At 47.3% G+C, this 25,887-nt stretch overlaps 1 protein-coding gene across 2 annotated transcripts in view; it reads right to left on the minus strand.

The window, feature by feature from the left end:
• ALDH1L1 (aldehyde dehydrogenase 1 family member L1) overlaps positions 1-25,887 on the minus strand; it is an 82,335-nt gene that overhangs the window by 16,591 nt on the left and 39,857 nt on the right. For both annotated transcript variants that reach the window (XM_028101735.2, XM_028101736.2), the window contains 7 exons: positions 20,030-20,177; positions 17,886-18,005; positions 16,455-16,582; positions 12,567-12,717; positions 11,342-11,412; positions 7,856-7,961; positions 6,387-6,474 (listed from right to left, as the gene is read on the minus strand). In XM_028101735.2, coding sequence (XP_027957536.1) covers positions 6,387-6,474; positions 7,856-7,961; positions 11,342-11,412; positions 12,567-12,717; positions 16,455-16,582; positions 17,886-18,005; positions 20,030-20,177 — 812 coding nt within the window. The remainder of the gene's footprint in view (positions 1-6,386; positions 6,475-7,855; positions 7,962-11,341; positions 11,413-12,566; positions 12,718-16,454; positions 16,583-17,885; positions 18,006-20,029; positions 20,178-25,887) is intronic.

Genomic DNA, 25,887 nt, shown 5'->3' on the forward strand with positions numbered 1-25,887 from the left:
TACCCCAAAGATACAGAAGTAGTGAAAAGAAGGGGCATATGTACCACAATGTTCACAGCAGCAATGTCCCAAAAGCCAACCTGTGGAAAGAGCCAAGATGTCCTTCAACAGATGAATGGATAAAGAAAATGTGGCTCATATATACAATGGATATTACTCAGCCATCAGAAAGGATGAATACCCACCATTTGCATTGACATGGTTGGAACTGGAGGGGATTATGCTAAGTGACAGAAGTTAAGCAGAGAAAGACAATTATCATATGGTGAAAACTCATATGTGGAACATAAGGAATAGCATGGAGGACCATAGGGGGAGGGAGGAAAACTGAATGGGAAGAAATCAGAGAGGGAGACGAACCATGAGAGACTCTGGACTCTGGGAAACAAACTGAGGGTTCTAGAGGGGAGGAGGGTAGGGGGATGGGTTAGCCTGGTGATGGGTATTAAGGAGGGCATGTGATGTGATGAGCACTGGGTGTTATGCAACTAATGAATCACTGAACTTAATAAAAAAATTAAAAATAAAATAAAAATGTCAGCTTAAAAAAAAGAATAATAAAAATATGAACACAATAAACTCAAAAAGTATGAGGTTGGAGTCACTTCTGAAGGCTAACATGAGGAGCCTTGTTGACAATTCCTAGGGAAATAAGTATAACTGGTGAAAATCATTAAAAGAAAACATTTAAAGTCAATGGAAATTTCCCTAAATTTCCATATAGCAAGCGAAGAAACATTTATTCAAGTAAATCTAGTAACTCTCAGGCAGAACAATGAGAGTCTGTGGTACTTGAGCCATGAACAATTCTCTCCCTCCACATCTTCCCTCTCCCACCAATTAATGGAAACTCCACCCCAGGTGGGGGTGGTCAGGAAGGTATTGTTCCTCTCCTCAAGCTCCCAGTCCAGGGATATGATATCTTTTTCATCTCCTCCAACTCTGAGTTTTAGAGGCTAAATTCCTGGTGAGTATGGCTTCCACCCAGTCCCCATTCAGAAAGTGAGGGCTCTAACCTGGGTGTGGCAGGTTGAGACTACTGGGACCTCATCCGCCTAGCCCCAGCTTCCTCACAGGGCCCAACACCTGATGCAGTGGTTCTGTGATTTTGGGCAGGGGGAGAAGCTTTCTATAAGAACAGAGATACTGACTTTATTTGAAACTGTGGGAAAGTTCAATTCTAAGGGCATTCTGAAAAATGATGGAGATTTTGGGGGTGAGCAATTAAGGGAAGGCTGACAGCTCTATGACAGCAATGAGGTAAACTGCAGGTCAGTTAGTTTACCAGAGAGAACCAGGGAAGAGCTCTCTGGGTAAGAACAAACCTCAAAGGATGTCCTCAAAAATTACCCCTGCAAAGGGGCCCAAATTTAATTGGATCAGATTGTAGAGCAATTTATGACCCAGGGCATTGTTGAAAACAATAGAGCAAGCAGACTGTAGTTAGTGGAACTGAACTGTTGAGTGTGATACCAAAGGAGGCAGAGAGCTTAACAGGGAAACCAGGGAAAAGGAGAGTCAAAGAGAGCCCCACTAAAACTGCTGTCATCTTGTGCTCAAGGCTGTGCTCCCTGAGAAGTGACATCACTGGCTATACACCACAGGGAAAACAGACTTCACTTATAGCCTAGCCAAGTCAATAAAGACAGAAACAAGCAAATAATGAAAACAAGCTTGGAAAGGGAAGACGAAGATCAGTATCCAGAGTTGGTACAATATATTACCTAACTTATCTAACTTTTAACAAAGAAAGCTATGATGCATGCAAAGAAATAGAAAAGTGTAACCCATCACAAGAAAAAAAAAAAAAGAATCAGGCAATATAAGCTGAGAGGGTCCAGATGTTATACTTAACAAAGACTTCTAAGCAGCCATTATGAATATGTTCAACGAACTAAAGGAAACCATGCATAAAGGAAGCTATGATGGCAATGTCTCATCAAGTAGACAATAAGCAATAAATTAAAAAAAAAAACAGGTAGGAATTCTGGAACTAAAAAGTACAGTAACTGAAATAAGAAATTCAGTAGAGTGGCTCAAGAGTAGGTTTGAACTGGCAGAAGAAAGAATCCATGAACTTGAGGATAGTTAGAGATTATGCAATCTAAAAAACAGATAGAGAAAAAAATTCAATGAAAAGGGCCTCAGAGGAGAGTAGGTTACCATTAAACATACTAACATATGTGTAATGGGAGTACCAGAAGGAGAGGAGAAAAAGAAAGGAGCAGAGAAAAATGTTAGAGTAAATAATGGCTGAAAACTTCCCAAATTTGATGAAAAACATTAGTCTAAAAATCCATGAAATTCAATAAATTCCATGTAAAATAACCATAAGGAGATCCACTCCCAAAGGCATCTTAGTAAAAATGGTGAAAAACAAATACAAAAGAAAATTTTGGGAGCAGTAAGAGAAAAATGACTCATTGTATATAAAGGGACCCCAATAAGATTAATAGTTGACCTCTCAGGAACAATAGAGGCAGAAGGGAGTGAGATAATACATTTGAAATGCTGAAAGAACAAAACTGTCAACCAAGAATCTTATATTCAGCAAAGTTATCTTTCAAAAAATAAAAACATTTCCAGATAAACAAAAACTTAGATAATTTGTTGCTAGCAGACCCACCTTAAGAGAAATATACTGAAGGAAGTTCTTCAAGCTGAAAGCAAATGACATAGGCAATAATTTGAATCCACCAGAGAGCACCAGTAAAGGTAATTATATAATTACAAAAGAAAGCTTAAATGAATATTTCCTTTCCTTTCTTAACTGATTTAAAAAGCAATTATATAAAATAATATGTATATAACTGTATTGTTGGATTTATAACAAATACAAATGAAATATATTTGACAATAATAGCAGAAAGGAGGGGCGGAGCAAGATGGCGGAGGAGTAGGAGACCTAGATTTCGTCTGGTCTCAGGGATTCAGCTGAATAGGGATCAAACCATTCTGAACACCTACGAACTCAACAGGAGATCGAAGAGGAGAGTAGCAACAAACTCTCTGAACAGAGAAGCAACCACTTACTGGAAGGTAGGGCGTGCGGAGAAGTGAATCCGAGGCGATATTCGGGAGGATAGACGGCGGGGGAGGGGCCTCCGTCGGCCGCTTCTGGCAAGTGATAGAGCCGCCGAGCACAAAATCGGACCTTTTAGAAGTTGGCTTGGCGGAGGGACGTCGCTGCAGTGGCTAAGAGGGGGGTGGAATCCTCCCGGGACAGTGTGGTCTCAGGACCCTCGGGGTCACAGAAAGACCGGGGGTGCCTGAGTGCGGCAGAGCTCCCGGGTATCGGAGTGGGGAAGCCGGCTGCAGAGACAGAGCAGAGGCGCGGGCTCTCAGCTCGGGGTTGCCATAAACTGTGATCCGCGGCCCAGTCGGGGCACGGCTCCTCCAGCAGGGACCCAACAAGCGGCAGATCCGGGGAGACTCCCTTTCCTTACTGGGAAGGAGCGGTGCGGGAGCGCACTGCAGGGATCTGCTGGGTTTGGAGACTCCGCGCAGGGTCGGGTGCCAGAGATAGCAACGCTCGATCACAGGCCGGGTGAGCACGGAGTGCGGCCGGAGACCGGGGACACGGGAGTGACTGCTTTTCTCTGGGGGCACACTGAGGAGCGGGGCCCCGAGTTCTCAGCTCCTCCGGGTGGAGATTGGGAGGCCACCATTTCTGCCCTGGTCCTCCAAGGCTGTACCGAGAGCTTGCAGGGAACAAAAGCTCCTGAGAGCAAACCAGAGCAGCTTCCTTAGCCCGGACCGACAAGGGCGGGGCAATTCCGCCTCCTGCAAAGACATTTGGAAACCACAGCAACAGGCCTCCCCCAGAAGATCAGCACAAACAGCCAGCAAGCCAAGACCAAGTTGATCGATCAAGGAGAATGGGAGAACTCCAGCGCTAGGGGAATACTGCACATAGATTCATGGCTTTTTTTTTTTTTTTACCATGATTCATTATTTCATCAAAGTTAATTTTTGTTGACTGTTTTTTTTTTTTTATTTTTCTTTTTCCCTTTTTCAACCAACATCTTATCAATCCCTTTTTGAAAAAAAAACAAAAAAACATTTTTTATTTTTCATTTTTAGAGTCATATTTTATCCCTTCATAGTAGTTACCCTTATTTTTGGCATATATATATATAAGTTGTTCTCTCTTTAAATTTTTGAGGTACAGTTTCTTCTAACAGATCAAAAGATACCCTAAATCACTAGTGTATGGCTTTGTTCTAGTCTCCTGCCTGATCACATTCTCTCCCTTTTTCCTTTTTTTTTTCTTAAATCTTCTTTCTTTTTTCAAACAATTTATCTTACCAAGTCCTTTTATAAAATCTTTTATAATTTTCATCTTTACAGTCATCTTCCATCCCTTCATTGTATCAACCCTTATTTTGTACATATATGTCTTGCTTCCTTTAAAATTTTAGGAGGCACTTTTTTCTAACAGACCAAAATACGCCCAAAATCTAGTGTGTGGCACTGATCTATGCACTAGCCTGATCATATTTGATCATATTCTGCCTTTTTTGTATTGTTTTGTTTTTGTTTTTATCTTTTTTTTTCTTTTTTTTTTTTTCTCTTTATTTTTTCTTTCTTTCCCTTTCTTTTACCCTGGTTTCAGGTCTTTTCTGATTTGTATACAGTATATTTGCTGGGGACATTGTAAACCTGTTAGCATTTTGTTCTCTCATTCATCTATTCTCCTCTGGACAAAATGACAAGACGAAAGAAATCACCTCAGCAAAAAGAACAAGAGGTAGTACCGTCAGCCAGGGACTTACTCAATACGGACATTAGTACGATGTCGGACCTAGAGTTCAGAATCATGACTTTAAAGATACTAGCTGGGCTTGAAAAAAGCGTGGAAGTTATTAGAGAAACCCTTTCTGGAGAAATAAAAGAACTAAAATCTAACCAAATCGAAATCAAAAAGGCTATTGATGAGGTGCAATCAAAAATGGGGGCACTAAATGCTAGGATTAATGAGGCAGAAGAGAGAATCAGCGATATAGAAGACCAAATGATGGAAAATAAAGAGGCTGAGAAAAAGAGAGAGAAACAACTACAGGATCACGAGGGCAGAATTCGAGAGATAATTGATACGATAAGACGAAACAATATTAGAATAATTGGGATCCCAGAAGAAGAAGAGAGAGAGAGAGGGGCAGAAGGTATATTGGAGCAAATTATAGCAGAGAACTTCCCTAATGTGAGGAAGGAAACGCATTAAAATCCAGGAGGCACAGAGAACCCCTCTCAAAATCAATAATAATAGGTCAACACCCCGACATCTAATAGTAAAACTTACGAGTCTCAGAGACAAAGAGAAAATCCTGAAAGCAGCTCGGGAGAAGAGATATGTAACCTACAATGGTAGAAACATTAGATTGGCAACAGACCTATCCACAGAGACCTGGCAGGCCAGAAAGGACTGGCAAGATATCTTCAGAGCACTAAACGAGAAAAATATGCAGCCAAGAATACTATATCCAGCTAGGCTATCATTGAAAATAGAAGGAGAGATAAAAAGCTTCCAGAACAAACAAAAACTAACGGAATTTGCAAACACGAAACCAGCCCTCCAAGAAATATTGAGAGGGGTCCTCTAAGCAAAGAGAGAACCTAAAAGCAGCAAAGAGCAGAAACGAACACAGACAACAGACAGTGAACAGTCACCTTAAGGTAATACAATGGCACTAAATTCATACCTTTCATAGTTACCCTGAATGTAAATGGGCTAAATGCCCCAATCAAAAGACACAGGCTATCAGATTGGATTAAAAAACAAGACCCATCAATATGCTGTCTGCAAGAGACTCATTTTAGACCCAAAGACACCCCCACATTGAAAGTGAGGGGGTGGAAAACCATTTACCATGCTAATGGACACCAAAAGAAAGCTGGAGTGGCAATCCTTATATCAGACAAACTAGATTTTAAAACAAAGACTGTAATAAGAGATGAGGAAGGACACTATATCCTACTGAAAGGGTCTATCCAACAAGAAGATCTAACAATTGTAAATATCTATGCCCCGAACATGGGAGCAGCCAATTATATAAGGCAATTAATAACAAAAGCAAAGAAACACATTGACAACAATACAATAATAGTGGGGGACTTTAACACCCAAGTTATGTAATTTATTCCAGAGCACATATCTACATACAAAAAAATGGAAAACATTTGGGGAAGCATCTGAAAGCAAGAACACTTCCAGGTGTATGTCTCTCCCATCTCTCTACCAGGCTGGCCACCCCCACTGGATCACTCTGTCCCCAGTTGCTCTGTCCCACTAGAGTATATCATGTAGCAAGCCCTGTTCTGACCAAGTGCATCTCCAGCTGCCTGGAGCCCTGGCGCCCCCAGATGCCCATGTCCCCATCCCTTACCAGATCCCGGGAGGATATTGACCACACCCTTGGGAATGTCAGCCTTCAAGGTCAACTCTGCAAACTTCAAGGCTGTGAGTGGGGTCACCTGAGGAGGCAGGAAAGAAGACTGGGTCAGGAGGGATTGGGAAGTGGGGTTCTTCCTCCTCCCCCAGCAGCCTAGGTAGCAAGCAGGGAGGAAGTCATGGCAGGAAGCCCCTCCAGAGGAAGCCCCATCATAGCGGGTATTGCCAACCCAGCCAGCTTCCCCCACAGCTCCAGTGGAAAGCTGGGAGGAAGGCCTGCTACCTCATGTACCTTCTAGTGCCTTCTCCTGGCAGGCTCCTGCCATGTGGCCAGGCCTGGCCCCTTCCTGAATGTTCATACCTCCTTCACTCAGGGAGTGTGAGTCCCAGGACTGCCTGGAAGCCCCTCGTGCCACGCAGTGGTCTGTGCAAGATCTGGTTACCGCCTCACTGCTGGAGGCCGTTCCTCTCCCCTTGACCTGCCAGCAGCCATTCCTCTTCAGGCCCAGGTAATTTTCCTTGTAAAGGTTGGATTGTGCCCCACCCACCACCAGGCCTCAGAGCTGACACATCTGTGGGGTGCTGGCCCTGGGAGGGCACAGGCCTGTCAGGTGCTCTCCAGAGACAATCGCCTGGATCTGTGTGCAGCACCCCCATGCTAACGGGGGAGGTTATGGGTCATCTGAGGGTTGTTGAGATGCTCAATAAGCAAATATATGCAAATTTTTAGTGTAATTTGTTATGTATTAAAATGCTTTAGGAGTGCCTGACTCAGGATGAATACTGTAAATGTCAACTATTGTTGTGGTTGGTTTTTATATTTTAATACTTTGGGAGCCAAATTGCCCCAAAGTGGCCAGGGGAGCAAGAGACCTCCTGGGCACACTGTCCAGAGCCAAGTGATGGAATATCTTGCCTTCAGTTCCTAACACCCCTGGGGGCAGGCAGGGGAGGGGCTGCTACTGCCACTATACAGAGCAAGAAGCTGAGGCTCATGCAGGGGCTGTCCTCATCCCCGGGGGACCCTGCTCAGGCCCCTCCAGCCTGTCTGAGTGACCCTGACATCCTACCTCTGTAGCTTCTCTATGAGGGACTGGGTTTCAGTCTCAGAGCATGAGGCCTGGACAAGGGTTACCAAACAGGGTTTCTGCTCCCCCAAGCCCAGAGTGCTGGCATCTGTGGAGAAATCTCTGACTGCTCACCAAGCAGCTGCAAGTACAAGGTCAGCTAACGTGACTCAGCCACCCTACTGCTGAAAGAACAGACCCCCCTGCTGCATGCCACCCCTACCATTGTGAACAGGGCCCACAGAAGGCCAGCCCTCATCAGCAGTACCCCTCCTCCTTGAGGAGAAACCAGTCCTGGGTGGGTAAAGGGGCCAACGGGCCACCTGTCTCCTTTATAGGGTGCTTACTGATACCTTCTACAGCTCACAGGCCCTGCCCGGAACACACCCACACCCACCTGGGCAGGCTTGATCACCACTGTGTTCCCAGCAGCCAGGCAGGCAGCCGTCTTCCAGGAGAGCATCATCAAGGGGTAGTTCCAAGGGATGACAATGCCACAGACCCTGCCATACAAAATAAAGGGGACTCCGTCTCTCCAAACAGCCTCGGGGCCAGAGTGCACCTGGCAACGGTGTCCTCGTTCCCAAACCTGACACCCACTCCGGTTCCACTCCACTCCACTCCACAGCACTCTACTCTGTTCTACTCTGCTCACTCCACTCCACCCCACTCCACTCCACAACACTTCACTCTGTTCCATTCTGCTTACTCCACTCCACTCCACCCCACTCCACTCCACTCCTCTCCACTCCACAACACTCCACTCTATTCCACTCTGCTCACTCCACTCCACTCCACTCCGCTCCACCCCACTCCACACCACAACACTCCACTCTGTTCCACTCTGTTTACTCTACTCCACTCCACCCCATTCCACTCCGGGCTTCCTGATATGGAGCCAAAGGTCCCCTGAGAGATACCTCATGCCTGCCTTTCCAAAAGTCCCTGATGGGGCAGTATGTTCAATCTGGCAGTAGCCCCTCTTCCCAGCAGGGCATCATGGCCGGGAAGTTTCTGATGGGAGCTGTGAGACATGCCTAGGGACAGTTGAGTAGGGCATGACACCAGGCAGTGGGGGAGGTGACAGCAGGCAGGGCTTGGGAGAAGGCCAAGGATCACACGGGCAGTCTGAGAATGTATGGGAGAGGGTTGGGATCACGCGGTGGGCCAGGAGGAAGCAGGTGAGGGTCTTCCTAGGCATGAGGCCAGGGGTCAGTCCCATGGAGAGAAGGAAACAGTCAGCCTGGGAGGCCCGATAGGCTTGCTTCCTTTGCATTAAGAGATGGTACCCAGTGTCAGTGTGCCCCTCGGCCCCAGAGAAAGCCTGTGCTGAGCAGTGTCTCCCTCAAGGGGAGACCCCCCCCCACAGTCCTGAGGGGCCTAATGATGACACATGTGGTCCTAGTAGGCATGTGACCCTGCTTTCCCCTGATTCCTGTAAAATGCAGGGCACTATCTTCGTCAGTGTCAGACAATTAATGAGCCCATCCACACAAGAACTCCGCACGGGCTACGTGACTTGTTTTCTTCATCATTATCATTTTCATGATCATCATCACCATGGGAACGTTTCTGAAAAAGATGACTTCTTAGCTAAACCCAGGCAGGGGGAAGAGTGTGGACAAAGGCTGAGGGCAGGACAAACTGGGGGTGGCTGGCACATCGTTCTGGGAGCAATGGGGTGAACTGAGGGGTTAGGAAAGCCGCTCCCACTCCCAGTACACCCAGCAGGGTGAGATGGCTGAGGGAGCACAGCGAGTGTTTCCAGGGAAGGGGATGAGGTCATCAGGGTTGTAAGGGCTCCAAGAAAAAACAGACATCAGGGAAGTCCCACTGTCATGGCTGATCTGTACTCCCCAAAATTCACATGTTGAAATCCTAACTCCAGAACATCCTTATTTGGAATTAGGGTCATTCCAGATATAATTAGTTAAGATGAGGCCTTACTGGAATAGGGTGGGTGCCTAACCCAAAATGACTGATGCCTTTATAAAAACAGGGCCATGTGAAGAGATAGACACACAGAAGGAGGACACCATGTGAACATGAGGGCAGAGATTGAGAAACACCAATGATTGCCGGTAAACCCCCAGAAGCTAGGGGAGAGGCCTGGAGCAGATTCTCCCTCACACCCTCAGAAGAAGCCAACCTTCTGACACCTGAATCTGGAACTTCCAGCCCCAGAATGCCGAGACAGTAAATGTGTGCTGTTTGAGCCTCCTGGTTTCAGTACTTTGTTACGACGGCCCTAGCAGACTCATACACCTGCCGATATAGGGAAAACCTCCCCGTTCCTCCAACTCACTGGGAGGCTCAGCACCAGGGTCCTCCTCAGTCTGACAGGACAGACTTCCTGAGAGGCGTCTGGATGATCAGTGATCTTACAGACTCATGTGACTGGCAGCCAGTGTTCATCTGGGCCCTGGTCCCCTTGCCCAGCCCCTCTCATAGCCTGAGCCAGAGGAAGGGGCTCCCAGCACTCCAGCCCTGCAGGACTCTCGCTTCACACTCTGACGCCTTGGCTGGGTAGTTCTTTGTTTTGGGGGGCTATCTTGGAGCATTCCCTCCATCTCGTGTCCTCTGGGGGAAAGGCTGGGTGGGCACCGCTGTCCTAGAGTCCGTGACATCTCTCCCCAGCCTTGCCCCTCTCTGTGGCCTACAGGAGAGGGTTTACTGTGTCCACAGCCCACTCTCCCGACAGGAGCCTCCTTTACCAGCAGGACGGTCCTTCAGGACCTGGTGTGTTCATTCATCCGTGCTCATTTCTGTTGATCCAAATGACACTGGAACCCATTCTCCTTCTAAAACACTCCTGCGTTCTCCAGGAAACGGAGTGCCTCTGACCACCATCCATGGGGATGTGAGGTCCCTGCTGGTGGGTCACGGTGTCCCCACACTGTAAGGGGCACAGAGCAGGTGGGAATGCCTGCTGGGTGCTGACCACACTGGGCCTCTGACCCATTTTAGATGATTTTAGAGGACATTCCTCAGTGTGCTCTCCTCATGCAAGTTTCTCTTGGAGCTGTTCCCTGGGGTCCCCCTAGCTCTGCCCCACGCCTTCGCATAGCTGCACTCCATGCCCTGGTAAGGATGCTGCATGAGCGCAGCAGGGGCTGTGCTGGGTTCTAGCACCGGGGCCCCAGCACAGCTGCTGTGAGCACCCTCGGGCTGGTCTCCTGGTACACCTGTGTCAGTGAGCCACCATAGCTGTGCCTTGTGGCAGGGGTGCATTTGGGGACTGAACAATCACTGCCAAGCTGCCTCTCACAAGGGGGGACCCCCTCCACCGCCCCCAGGCAGTGTGAGGGGGCTCCTCTCTCCCTAGGCCATCGGGCCATCTGATGGTGAGGTGAGGCCCCTCACTGCTGGGTGTAAATCATTTCCCCAATCCCTAGTCTGTTCTGTGTGGAGTGGACACTTGTCTTTCTCCTGTTGAGCACTGGTTCTTATCCTTTGCCTATTTATTATTTTTTTCCTGTTCCTTGGTGCTGTGTAGTTCTGTTTTTATGCACACATTCATCATTATACTCTTTTCAGATAAAAATTTTCAGGTGCACCCTCTACGAGCCTGACTGCTGCAGGGTTATTGAGGGGATTAAGTAAAATCATACTTGTAAAGTCATTAAAACAGTGCCTGGCACAGAGCAGGTACTTTGGAAGCAAAAGCTGTTTTACTTGCTAGAATGTAGTCCCCTGAGGATAGGCATTCTCATCAGTTCTGATCATTGCTGTATCTCCAGCACCTGAACTGTCTGGCATGTAGTAATTGGTGAACAGATAAGACATTGGATAGATATGTAGAAAGGGGATGAGCGCCCACAGAACAAACCACATTGAAAAGCACCCATTGTGTGGCGAACGTTCGCCCTGCGCTATGACTCACCCGATAGGCTCCTTCCTGGTCAAGGTCAGGTTGCGGTTCGGTCTGGCATGGTTGATAGGGATGGTGGAGCCCTGGAAGAAGCACGGAGTGGGGGGGTCACTTGGGAGGGGCTCCATTGTTTCCTCACCCATTCCCCCTGGGCAGCCAGTCTGTGCCTGGAGCTCAGAATTGAACAGAGTCTTGTCTGTGTCCTGAGGCCCCCATGAATCAGACAGGTAAGAGACCCAAACCTTCCAGATTATGTATGACAGGGGCATCTGAAGACTCCAGATAGAGGTGGAGTGGGCAGCCAACAGGCGCAAGGTGCCTGCTGCACTGAGCCTGGCACAGACCTCAGATGGGAAGTTGGTCCTGGTACAGGAAAGACCTCTGGCTTTGACACTGAGGCAGGGAAGTGGGGAGTGGGGGGCCACGTTGCCTCTGGAGGCCATGCTAGCCCAGGAGGCCCTGGGCGGGGGGCAGCTCCAGCCAGCAGAGATGCAGCAGCAGGAAGAACAGAAGGTGCACCTTCCATCACACCTGCACCCCTCAGCCCCATGGAGAGGACAGACAGCGTGAAGCCCAGATCTGGCAGAGACCCCACAAAACCCTCGCTGGTGGGTGTCCCATCACTGCCTACGGTGGGCAAATCTCTGAAAATGGCTCCCATTGTCACACTCTGATCCCTGGGATCTGGGAGATGGTGAGCTACTCCTTCTGCAAAGATGTAGAATGGCACAGTTGACCTTAGGAAGGGGAGATGATGCAGGTGTCCCCAGAACCACCTCAGGAGCCCCCCAAAGGCAAAGTTTTCTTCAGTTCATGGCAGAGGGATGTTAAGCCTGAGAATGGCAAGGGGATGGAGCACTGGGGCAAGGGCCAGAGCAAGGCCTGCAGTAGCTGAGAGCAGCCCTGGCCAGCAGCCAGCAACGACCCGGGCTTCAGTCCTGCATCTCTACCAATACCTGAAGGGGCCTGCAGGCAGGGTCTCCCCAGAGCCTCCAGCTAAAGTCCAGCCTGGGTACACCTTGACACTGTCCTTGTGAAACCCTGGCATGGAACCCAGCCCAGCCTGCCTGGACTTCCCATCTGCAGAAATGTGAGCTGATAAATGGGGTTGTTTTAAGCCAGTAAGCTGTGCTCATTTGTTATGCAGCATGCAGCCTAACGCACTGCCCTCAGAGTTTCCTGCTGGGCCCAGCCTGCTTATGTGAACTCACTTGGTGGGCAGGAGCCTCAGCCTCACCTGAATTTTGTCACACCAGCCAGCGAAGTAGCGGAAGGTCTGGATGGACATGCCCACATGGGTCTTCAGGGCCAATGTGTAGACAGCACCTGCATCTAGAGCCTCGATGGTGGCCAGTTCTTCCTGATGCTGCTCCATGAGGTCTGCCAACCTGGCCAGGGGGGGTGGGTGGGGACAGGAGGCAGATGGGTTCAGGCCTGGAACAGCCTTGCCTGCTCTTTCAAGGCCCTTCTTCAATGAGTCAGGGGCCCGGCCCTGCACTCCCAGCTCTGCCACACTCCGATGTGCTGACCCCAGTTTCCCCATCTGTGAGATGGGACAGTAAGGTTTCCTTTGTTGGGTGAGTGTGAGAAATGGTGCCCTTCTGTCCCTCTCTCCTCTCCTCTCTTTTCCTTTCTTCCTTCCTCAAATATGGATGGATTAACTACTTTATAATAATGCTTACAAATAATCCTGCAAAAACAGTCCCTCTGCCTCTGTTATAAGGAGGTCACCATTCCAAAAGGCCACCCTCTCCGTCTTGGACAGCCTTGACCAGGGGAAAGCATGTCTGGCTTCAAGCACCAGCCGATCCAGCGGAGTGCACCCCCACAGATGGCATCTGTGGGGAGTTGAGGGGGGATGATGGGAAAGATTCAAGGGAAGGTTCATCTACACAGCCCTCCTTAAGTGTGAGCACTCTGACAGCCAGCTGCCCTCCCGTGCTTCTGGTGGGTATGCTGCTATGGGCAGCCTGGGAATTAGGACTCTGCCCCCTCCCTGATGTAAGGGAGCTCAGGGAGCAGGGTACCCAGGGGGCAGGGTGGGCAGGGGAAGGTGGAGACCACAGATCTAGAGCAGCTCTCAATCTTGTACATGGGGGGCTCTAGCCCAGAGACGAGTCTGGGGCCAAAGCCTGCTGAGCTGCTCCTCTCTGCACACAGCCATGGCATGTCTTAAACCCCCAGCTACACACTCACACTCTCTGGGAAGCCAACCCTCAGCCCACACCAATCATATCTCCCTGCAGTGTCCTCCTAGCACCCTCCATCTTTCTTCAAACCCGCCCGACTATTATAGATACCCGCTTAGACAAGTATTCTAGTACTATGTGCCTCTCTCTGAGGGCTGGGATGGTATTTGTTCTCCTGCTCCTTCCTGGACCTCCTACACCTGCCAGGCACACAGTCAGCATGCACCACAAGGCTGGTGGGTGAAAGTGGACCAAACAGACACAAACAACTTAGGGGCAGAGCCACACTGTTACCTCAGAGATGGTGATATACCCAGGTAATTCTCTAGTTAAGAACAACAAAGGTGTAAATCACTTTTTGAGAACTATTCTAGACCAAATAAGGGAAACACTATGTTGTGGCATTTCAAGGCCTAGGGTTTCATCAACTAGAAAAACAGATGTGCCAAAGGCATATATCTATATTATAAATAAGCCAAAGTTGGCTTCTGTGTTGTTGTTCACATCTTCATTGCAGGGTGAGACCTGTCAGCTCAAAATCTTGCTGGATACATGTTAATGTATCCAATTATTTTTAAAATAGTCCAAACAAGCAGACTTTTAGCCATTTAGAGTCTTGTTGCTTTGCATTCTCCAGGAACCTCCCTTTACACATTGGTTATTGACACATTACCATTGGTTAGATGGACCATGCAGTTGTAACTGCCCCCTTTCCCAGCCCTCTGACCCAGAGACTCCTGTTCTGCTACTGAGCAACAGTGCCGGGACATGGGAGCCCCCTCCCTGACCCCCTGACCCCGAGAGTTCCCTTGCACCCCTCCCATTCTGAGACCCCCTGACTACAATCTCTGGAGGGTCTCCCACTGTGGGGGCAACCATGCCATGAAGGCCGTTGCGTGTTACTACTTCTCATGGTCATATCTTTTTCCTTGATCAGCCCCAAATCCCTCCAAATCTGCCAGACAATGTCACGTGCATGTGATGTGGCCATGTCATAAATCCCTAACGTAACTATCACCCAAGCACACCATTTGGGAAGCTCTTCCAGGAAAACCGAGTGGGATTGTTCTACTGTCAACTTTGTTAAGCTGCAGCTCTGCCTCCCAGAGTCCTGCCCCCAGAAAGTGCCAGTGGGAAAGCAGAGGAAGCAACCTCCATCACCCCCACAGGTCTGCAGGATAGACGTGAGGAAGGGCAAGTGTGGGGTGCCAGGCAGGCTCAGCCTTGCTCCCCCTGGCTCCCTAACAGCAGCATGGGCCACCACCACATTCTTGGCTGTGAACGTAAGGAAGTGTCTGAACACAAGGTTACAGCTTCCCACAGACTCTCCCACCAGCTCTTGGTGGTCCTGCTCTGGCAGCTGGGAACACTGGCTCTCCAGGTTCCTGAGAAGCTCTATCTTGTCCCTCAGTGGTTCTTGGGAGCTGTCTAGTGACTTTCTCTAACATTCCTTTCTGGATCTTTCTTCCCAACTTATCCCTACAATGCATTCCATAATATCTATCCATGGTGGTCCTGTTTTCCTCATTTAACAAGGGGCTGCTCCCTCCTGGGCCAGCAATGGGCACACCTCCACCATGGGGACTGGGAGATTGCATGAGGCAGGGACCGGGTTATTAGGAGCTCTCAGGCCTGGCCTTGAGATGTGTGTCCAAACAGTCCAGGTCTCTACTTAGAGCTGCGCAGGGACAAACCCCTCCCTGTTGTGTTGCTAGTGGTATTATTATGGCATGTGCCACTAGATGGCAGCAGAGCACCTCAAGGAAAAAACCTCTTCTGGGCCAGCACCATTTACCACTAGAGTCCCTGCTTCAGGGCCAGAAGGCTCAGCACCATAAGCCTGGGCTTTCACGTTTCAGTTTTGCCTAATCTGGGGGCTCTAGGAAGCCAATGGCTTCCTAAAATTGATGGGCTCTTCAAGGGGTCTTGAAACTAACTTGAGTTACGGCAGGCTGGGTGCACCCTGGTCTGCCCCAAACCCCACCATCTCTATTCCATTTCAAAACCATACAGGACCCCCTCTCTGGTTCGCTGTGCTGGGGGCTATCTTGGTGTGTCTGGCCTCTGGAATAGAAAAAAATGGCATTCTGACTGCAAGGCCAAGATGGGGCCTCTCTCCCACCAGATGACAAGCACATTTGGACCACATCATGACTAGGCTGTATGCCTGACAGCTTCCCCAGGACCCAGAAAACAAAAGCCAGGTTCCTAAAATCAGCTTGTTCACCAGTCTTTTCATCACTGCTTAGTTCATCTGCCCAGCAGCTCCCCTTCTGGAAATATCACCCCACTTCCTTGGGGGTGGCTGCTCCTCCCCTATTGGGACCACTTGGTTCTAAGGGAGCAGTATCTCTCCTTCAGGCCTCACTCCCACCCCATTCTCATAAGCTGGAGCAACCCCAAGTCCTTCCTTCAGATTTCTGATAGAACTAAGGGGAGAGAGTCCCTTCTGCCTTGGTTTAAAAAAAAAAAAAAAAGGGAAGTGTGAGATTCTAGCAGTCAGGGTCAAGCTGAGCAAGGACCAGCAGACAGAACAGGCTCCATCCTTCCTTTGCTGGCTTCTGCATAAAGTAGCCCTGATCCCACCTCCAGTCCAGGCCACTCCAGGTAAATGCTGTACCTGTCTGAGTCTGCCCAGGACCATGTGTTAGCTTTGCCAGTTTGCTGCTCCGATCTGATTAGCACCTTCACTTTTGTACCCTCTCATCTTCTATAACACTGTCCCTTCCACCGAGGACACCTTTCCCTTCAAGGTTACTTGTGTCTGGTGAAATCCCCCCTGTCTCTCAAGCCACTTCTGAGAAACCTTTTCTGAGCCTCAGGCCTTGGTCACACAAAGGTGTCCAGGACCTCACCTCCTCCTGGCAGGACCCAGGCATGCAGCCCCAACCCAAGCCAAAGGTCAGGTGGCTGACAGGTGGTTGTGGGCCTCTCACCTGTACAGGAGCCGGCCCCGGTCCCGTGCACTGATCCTCCCCCACAATCCATTCTCAAAGGCGTCCTTAGCTGCAGCCACTGCCTTGTCAACATCGCTGACCTGGGCCAGGGACACCTGGCAGATGACCTGTGGTGGATCAGAGCTGTGAGGCCCTCCCTGGACTCCATGTACACAGAAGCCCCACACCACCCCACTCTCCTGGCCACCTGGAAGGGCTCAGAGGGGATGGTTGGCCAATGGGAGGGCCCTGGAAGGGTGTGCACAATTAGGAAAGGCAAAGGCTTTCAGAGAGACCTATTTGTGTTTCCACATACCAGGATCCTTCTTTTCACTTGCCACTGAGCCCAAACAGGGCAACAGACTCAGGCTGCAGCTACAAGGCTGAGGATCAGCTTAGTGTTTTCAAGCCAAGAACAGAAGCTCATTAATTCAGTGAGTCCCAGGTGGAAGGTTTATTTTTAAGCGAAATAGTCTAGACATTGACAGTGGCAGAACCATTCCTGTCCCCCATCCTTGCTCTGCATCCTGACAGTGCCCACATACACTACAGGGCAGGCTCCCACACTGCCTGCCACCTCGGCTTGACCAAAGGGAAAGCCAGGAGGAGACAGAAGTGGGACAGGCGAGGCCAGCACCTTGCTGGTCACCACAGGTAGGGTGTACCCTCCCTGCCCAAGGCCCTAGCACCCAGGCAGCCCTGTCCACACAACCTCCCTTCTGGGATTCTCGAAATAGGCCTCTAGGTGGTAACAGCTCCCAATTTTCTGCCTGAGGGCACTGCACCCCCTTGTGTGTGTCCCCACTCCCTGTCCACCCCTTTGTCCATCACTTTCTTTAAACTCCCCTCAAAAGACTCATTTTGAGTGAGCTATCTGTTTTCTGCAGGCCCTGAGGGATGCTATAGGGTGGGGCAGAATGGAAAACTATCAGTATGCACCTGTAAGAGTAAGTGTTGTTTCAGGTAGGTGTGTGCATAAGAGAATACAATATATGTGTACTGGGTCATGACATAAGAGGGTCACTGTCAAGACAGTCTGACAAACATGGGATTCAAGAAGAATTTCCCAACAGTGGGATGCACACATATTCAAGAAGATAGGGGCTATGCTAGGGTTATTGTTGAAGTGTGGAGGAGGAGGGAATGGCTTCATTTCCTCTTTGGAGCGGGGTGTGGGGGGTCGTTTAACTCTGTTCCCATTCTCTGAAGCAGGCTCCAGACTTTTAAAGTCCTCCTGACTCCCTGCCATTTCCCCCCTCTGGGCCATTCCTGTAGGGAGGACTGGAAAATGATTGCAACCCTTTTGCGTCCAAGCAGAGGCCCTCCTGGGCCAGAATCCCCAGATGCCAGGTGGTGGAGTAGATGGGAGAACAGGCTATGGGGTAAGTAGAGGGGAGAGAGGGTAGGAGGGGGTTCTAGGCCTGCACTCACACTTCCATCTGTTGGGTTGATGGTCTCATAGGTCTTGGCACCCTCGGCATCCACAAACATGCCCCCAATGAAGAGCTGGTGGGGCATTCGGAGGGTCAACTTGTTCATTGCCTTTTCCACCTGGGAAGGGAGTTTTTGCAGGTGTTAGTTGCAGTGTGGATTCTTCACATGGTGCATCAGTGACAGATACAAACCCACAGAGAGACACAGGAAACACTCACAGACAGATGGTAACCACTTGTGCACACACCACACACACACAAACACACATGCACACACTGCCAAAGGGGCCAGGGCTCAAGGCCCCTCAGCCTTCTCAGGTCTCTTTTGCCAAATCTGGTCCTGCTGCCTTCCTTGGCCCAATGAGCTATTATGTGCACAGTGGTGGCAGCTGGGTGATAAGAAGAGATGGCACAGAATCTGAGGCCAGACTGCTTGGGCTACAACCCCAGTCCTGCCATTTACCCATTGTGTGACCTCAAGCTGGTTGCCTGGCCTCCACACGTAGGAAGTGCCAGCTGGTAGACAGACACTTGTGAGTCACCAGACATGATGCCAACTCCATTGCTCACTTCCCTATAGACCTGAAATTTCACATTGAATGGCATCCTTTTGGATGTCATTCTCTCCTGAAATTTGTTCATCAATCATTTGTCCACAATCCCAAGGTCAACGTGGTGTTCATCTGGCCACCTGGCCACTTCATCTTTTGTTCCAAACCAATTATCCCAATGCTGAGTCCTATGGGAGCTGGTAGCCTACCAAGACACCTCAGGATGACTTTTCAAGAGTTTTTTTTAAAAATAAATTTGTGGGGTCCCTGGTTGGCTCAGTCGGTTAAGCATCTGCCTTCAGCTCAGGTCATGATCCCAGCATCCTGGGACTGAGCCCCGTATCAGGCTCCTTGCTCAGTAGAGAGTCTGCTTCTTCCTCTCCATCTACTGCTCTCCCTGCTCATTCTCTCTCACTCTTTCTCTCAAATAAATAAATAAAATCTTAAATATATATATATATAATTTGCAGTTATATCATTACACTTCCATATATACAAATTGAATGTATAGGATCACTTGTTTTGCTAATAGGAAAATATTCCCAATTCCCCATTCCCTCTCTCCCTTTTCTCTTTCTCCCCTTTACCTCCCTCTCTCCCTTTCTTTCTCTCCCTCTTTTGGCATTTCAACAAAAGCAATTTAATGCAGGAAATTGGTTTCACAGGTGATGAAAGAGCTGAGAGGCCATGAGTCAACCCAGAGATTGACAACAGCAGGCAGTCCCAGACATTACTAGACTAGAAGGACAGGAAACTGGTGGGACCAGAACTAGGGTCTAGAGTCCTCCAGAGGAACTAGAGTCTTGGCAGGGTGATCTGGCAGGGGCTGGAGCCACAGCAGAGATGAGGCCACTACTGGGAAAAACCACCAAAGGAGGAGGGTGAGAAGTACACTGTAAAAGTCTCTCTCTTTTTTTAGATTATTTATTTATTTATTTGTCAGAGAGACAAAGAAATAGAGAGAGAGAAAAAGCACAAGCAGGGGGAGAAGCAGGCAGAGGGAGAAGCAGACTCCCCACTGAGCAAGGAGCCCAGCTCAGGACTCAATCCCAGGACCCTGGGATCATGACCTGAGCCAAAGGCAGACACTTAAACGACTGAACCACCAGGCAACCCAGTCTCCTCTTAATACCATAGTCTCAGGACCCCTGGGTGTCTCAGTCTGTTAAGCATCTAACTCTTGATTTTGGCTCAGGTCATGATCTCAGGTCATGAGCCCTGTGTCTGGCTCCACGCTGGGTGTGGATCTTGCTTAAGATTCTCTCCCTCTCCTTCTGCCCCTCCCCACCACGCTGATGCTCAATCTCTCTCTCTCTCTCTAAAAAAAAAATTTAAAATAAAAAAATATATCCTAGTTTCATGTCTCGGGGGTCAGAATTTGTTCTGTACATAACAATTTCCTCTGTTGTGTTTGCCTAACTGCACTGGCACCCTCAGGGTATCCAGGGTTACCAGGGAGAGCTTGGGACACTGAAGGTGGGCTCTTAGGTGCCCTGGCTTCCTGATGTCCAGATTTCCCCCATGTGTCATTGTGGATCCACAGATGTGGGTGTCTGTAGGGCCAAGCCCATGTGGAGGGCCCAGGACTCACATAGTCAATGATGCACTCGTGGCGTTTGTCATCCCCTCGTAGTTTTCTCACTAATAGTTGGATGAAGTCCCCAAAAGTGGTTGCCATGTAAACATCTTCATTTTCTAATTCCAGATCATCACACAGCTCCTTCACTTCCTCAACCAGTCTGGAGAAAAGAAGATGGAAAAGTGGGAGCATGGGAAGAGGCTTGGCAAAACTGCATCATTGTAGTTGCAGAGGTTATGGTGCCAAACAGTTTCCTAGAATGGACCTTCATCTCAACACCCAAAGTGTGAGTGTTAGTTTAGAACTGGGGTTCAGAGCCCAGTCCATGGATTCAGAAGGTCCCAGTTTTGAGTTCTGGTTCCACCACTTACTAATTTGTGACCTTGGGCAAGTGAAAAACTCCCCTGCACCTTAGTTTCTTTGCTGCAAAACTGGAATAGTAATAGCTCCTTCACCATTTTCTGATGAGTAAATGACACAATCTACATGCTGATGATAATAATCAATATGAGATTAATAATACTCTTTGAAAGACATTGTTAAAAGAATGAAAAGACAAACCACACATTAGGGGAAATATTTCCAAATAACGTATCTGATAAAGGACTTGTATTCAGAATATATAAAGAACCCTCAAATTTCAATACTAAGAAAAAAAAAAACAATCCAAGTAAAAATGGGCAAAAGATTGAACAGATGTTTCCCCAAAGAAGAAATACAGATGGCAAAAAACATATAAAAATATGTTCAACATCACTAATCATTAAGGAAATGAAAATTAAAACAACAATTAAATATGTCTACACACATACCAGAATATCTAAAATTAAAGTCCGACCTCAGGGGGAGGAGAGATGGCAGAAGAGTAAGGGGACCCTAGGTTTGTCTTGTCTCTTCAATATAGCTAGTCATCAAATCATTCTGAACACCTGTGAAAGCAATCAGAGATCTGAGAAAAGAAATGCTGCAACTGTACAAGTAGAAAAGTGACCACTTTTTGGAAGGTAGGAGGTGGGAAGACTTGAGCTGGGGTGATATATCTGAGAATACAGTGGAGGGGAAGGAGCCTGCTTAAGGAGGCTACTGCAAAGTGTTATAAGTAGCAGAGAGCAAAATCAGAGCTAGGATTCTGCTACAGTGGGGTATGTCCCTGGTTTAAAGGTGCTCAGGTGGTGAAGCAGAACAGAATCCCAGGTGGAAAAGGATGGTCTCAGGATCCCCAGGGTCACAAGAAGAACACGGGTGTCTGTGTGTGACAGAGTTCCCAGGCACAAGAGTGGGGAAGCCGGCTGAAAACAGTGCTCTGTGTTGCCATTAACTATGAACTACTGCATGGTCATGTGACCACCTTCCTGGCAGGGGTCCAGCAAAGGCAGAAACATGGTGAGACCCCCTTCCATCCCCTGGGAAGAACAGCATGGTCTGTGCTGCAGGAGTCTGTAAAACTTGCAGTTTTGAAATTCAGTCATGTGCCTGAGATAAAAACGCTCAGTCACAGGTCTGGTGAACACAGAGTTTGGACTGAAACTGGGGAGAGAAGTGATTGACTGCTTTTCAGTGAGAGCTCACTGAGGAGTGGGGGGTGTGAACTTTCAGCTTCTTTCTTATTTTGGGATCTAGTTTCTTTTAACAAGCACACCAAAACATACCCAGGATCCAATTTGTTGTTTTGTTTTTTGTTTGTTTTTGTTTAGTTCTGTTTTTGTTTTTGCTTTGTTTCTTTTGTTTTTTCTTTTGTCATTGTTGTTTCCCTTTCTTTCTTATTTTCTTTTCTAGACCAAATGACAACACAGAGAAATTCACCCCAAAGGAGGTAGTACTTATTGACAGAGATTTAATCAATACGAATATAAGTAAGATGTCTGAATTACAATTTAAAACAACAATAATAAAGATACTAGCTGGGCTTGAAAAAAGCAAACAAGACACTAGAGAATCCCATACTGTAGAGATAAAAGAATTAAAACTTAGGCCAAAATTAAAAATGCTATTACTGAGATGCAATCCCAAATGGAGGCTATAAAAATGAGGATGAATGAATCAGAGAATAGGTGATATAGAAGGTAAATGATGGAAAATAAGGAACTTGAAGAGAGAAAGAAAACTATTAGATCATGAAGGGAGACTTAGAGAACTCAGCGATTCCATAAAGCAAAATAATATCTAAATAGTGGTCCCAGAAGAGGAGGAGGGGGAGAAAGGGGCAGAAGGCTAATTTGAGCAAATTGTACCTGAGAACTTCCCTAAACTAGGGAAGGAAACAGGCATTCAAGTCCAGGAGACACAGAGAAACCCCCTCAAAATCAATAAAAATAGGTCAACACCCCAACATATAATAGTGAAGCTTGCAAATTACAGAGATAAACAGAAAATCCTGAAAGCAGCTTGGTACAAGAGGTACTTAACCTACAATGGTAGATACATAGGCTGGTAGCAGACCTGTCCACAGAGACCTGGCAGGCCAGAAAGGATTGGCATGATGTATTCAGTGTGCTAGATGGGAAAAATATGCAGCCAAGAATACTTTTTTAAAAAATTTTATTATGTTATGTTAATCACCATACATTACATCATTAGTTTTTGATGTAGTGTTCCATGATTCAATATTTGCATATAACACCCAGTGCTCCATTCAGTACATGCCCTCTTTAATACCATCACCAGGCTAACCCATCTCCCCACCCCCCTCCCCTCTAGAACCCTCAGTTTGTTTCTTAGAGTCCATAGTCTCTCATGGTTCGTCTCCCCCTCCAATTTCCCCCCTTCATTTTTCCCTTCCTACTATCTTCTCTCTCATAATGTATGATTTGTTTCAGAGGTACAGGTCTGTGATTCAATAGTTTTACACAATTCACAGTGTTTACCATAGCACATACCCTCCCCAATGACTATCACCCAGCCACCCCATCCCCCCCACCACCCACCACTCCAGCAACCCTCAGTTTGTTTCCTGAAATTAAGAATTCCTCATATCAGTGAGATCATACGATACCTGTCTTTCTCTGATTGACTTATTTCGCTTGGCATAATACCCTCTAGTTCCATCCACATTGTTGCAAATCAGCCAAGAATACTTTATCCAGCAAGGCTGTCATTCAGAATAGAAGGAAAGATAATGAGTTTCCAAGACAAACAAAACCTAAAGGAAACTGTGAACACAAAGCCAGCCCTGCAAGAAGTATTAAAGGGGATCATCTGAATGAAGACAGAGCCCAAAAGTAAATAAGACCAGAAAGGAACAGAGACAGTCTATGGAACAGTGGCTCTACACATAATACAATGGCATTAAATTAATATCTTTCAACAATTACTCAGAATGTAAATGGACTCAAGACTCCAATGAAAGGACATAGGGCATCAGAATGGATAAAAAAATAAGACCCATCAATATGCTGCTTACAAGAGACTCATTTTAGACCCAAAGAAACCACCAGACTGAAAGTAAGGGGGTGGAGAACCATTGATCATTCTAATGGAAATTAAAAGAAAGCTGGAGTAGCAATCCTTGTATCACACAAACTATAACTGTTTATTATATCAAACAACTTGGTTGATTTTAAACCAAAGACTGTAATAAGAGATGAAGAAAGACACTATATCATAATTAAAGGGTCTATCCAACAAGAAGATCTAACAATTGTAAATATTTATGCCCCTAATGTGGGAGCAGCCAAATATATAAACCAATTAATAACAAAATTAAGAAACTCATTGATAATAGTAAAATAATAGTAGGGAACTTTAATAGCCCCCTCACAGCAATGGACAGATCCTCTAAGCAGACATACAACAAAGAAACAAGGACTTTGATTAACACAATGGACCAGATGAACTTTAGATATAGTTAGAGCATTTCATCCCAAAGCAGCAGAATACACATTCTTCTCGAGTGCACATGTAATGTTCTCCAGAAGAGATCACATACTAGGTCACAAATCAGGCCTCAACTGGTAAAAAATATTGAGATTATACCATGCTACAATGTGAAGTCAACCACAAGAAAAAAATTGGAAGGACCACAAATACATGGAGGTTAAAGAACATCTTACTGAAGAATGAATGGGTCAACCAGGAAATTAAAGAAGAATTTTTTAAAAATTCACAGAAACACGATTCAAGGAATCGTGGATCACTACATCAAAAACTAATGATGTATGGGGGGAGGAGCAAGATGGTGGAGGAGTAGGAGACCTAATTTTTTCTGGTGCCTGGGAATTCAGCTAGATAGGGATCAAACCATTCTGAACACCTACAAACTCCACAGGAGATCAAAGAAAAGAATAGCAGCAACTCTCTGAACAGAAAAGCGACCACTTTCTGGAAGGTAGGACGTGTGAAGAAGTGAATCCAAGGTGATATTCGGTAAGATAGATGGCGGGGGAGGGGGCCTCTGTCAGGGGCTACTGGCAAGTGATAGAGCAGCAGAGCACAAAATCAGAACTTTTAGAAGTTGGCTCCACTGAGGGACGTTGCTCCAGTGGCTAAGTGAGGGGTGGAACCCTCGCGAGACAGTGTGGTCTCAGGACCCTCGGGGTCACAGGAAGACGGGGGGGGGGGGGGGGGGCGGTGCCTGAGTGCAACAGAGCTCCCAGGTGTCAGAGCGGGGAAGCTGGCTGCAGAGACAGAGCCGAGGAGTGGGTTCTCAGCTCGGGGTTGCCATAAACCATGATCCGCAGCACAGTCAGGCCACTGCTCCTCCAGCAGGGACCCAACAAGCGGCAGATCTAGGGAGACTCCCCTTCCTCCCCAGGGAGGAGCGGGGTGGGAGTGCACCGCAAGGGATCTGCTAGGTTTGGAGACTCCACACCGAGTTGGGTGCCAGAGATAGGAATGCTCGGTCACAGGCCAGGTGAGCAAAGAGTGCCGCCAGAGACCAGGGAGATGGGACTGACTGACTGCTTTTCTCTGGGGGCACACTGAGGAGCATGGCCCCGAGTTCTCAGCTCCTCCGGGGCGGAGATTGGGAGGCCGCCATTTTCACTCTCGTCCTCCAAAGCTGTATGGAAAGCTTGCAGAGAACAAAAGCTCCTGAGAGCAAACCCAAGCAGATTACTTAGCCTGAACCCGGAAAGGGTGTGGCAATTCCGCCTCCAGCAAAGACATTTGGGAACCATGGCAACAGGCCCCTCCCCCAGAAGATCAGCAAGAACAGCCAGCCAAGACCAAGTTTACCGATCAATGAGAACGGCAGAACTCCAGAGCTAGGGGAATACTGCACATAGAATTCATGGCTTTTTTTTACCATGATTCTTTAGTCTTTCAAAGTTAATTTTTTTAACTTTTTTTAATTTTTCTTTTTCCCTTTTACAAACAACATCTTATCAATCCCTTTTTAAAAATTTTTTTTTTTCATTTTTAGAGTCATTCTATTCTTTCATAGTAGTTACCCTTATTTTTGGTATATATATAAGTTGTTCTCTCTTTAAAATTTTGAGATACAGTTTCCTCTAATAAATCAAAATAGACCCTAAATCTCTAGTGTATGGCTTTGTTCTAGTTTCCTGCCTGATCACATTTTCTTCCTCTCCCCATTTTTTTTAAATCCTCTTCTTTCTTTTTCAAACAACTTCTCATCTTATCAATTCCTTTTAAAAAATCTTTTATAATTTTCATCTTTATACTCATATTCCATCCTTTCATCTTATTTACATATATGTTTTTTTCTTTAAAATTTTGGGAAGCACTTTCTTTTAATAGACCAAAATACACCCAAAATCTAGTGTGTGGCACTGATCTATGCACCAGCTTAATCATATTTGATTATATTCTGTTTTTTTGGTTTTGTTTTCTTTTTGTTTGTTTTTACCTTTTTCTTTTTCTTTTTTCTTTCTCTCCCTTTCTTTTCCCCCGGTTTCAGGTCTTTTCTGATT

Source organism: Eumetopias jubatus, unplaced genomic scaffold, assembly GCF_037043125.1.
Source record: "Eumetopias jubatus isolate StellerSeaLion01/CBP00866 unplaced genomic scaffold, mEumJub1_p1.0 scaffold_1, whole genome shotgun sequence".
Taxonomy (NCBI): Eukaryota; Metazoa; Chordata; class Mammalia; order Carnivora; family Otariidae; genus Eumetopias; species Eumetopias jubatus.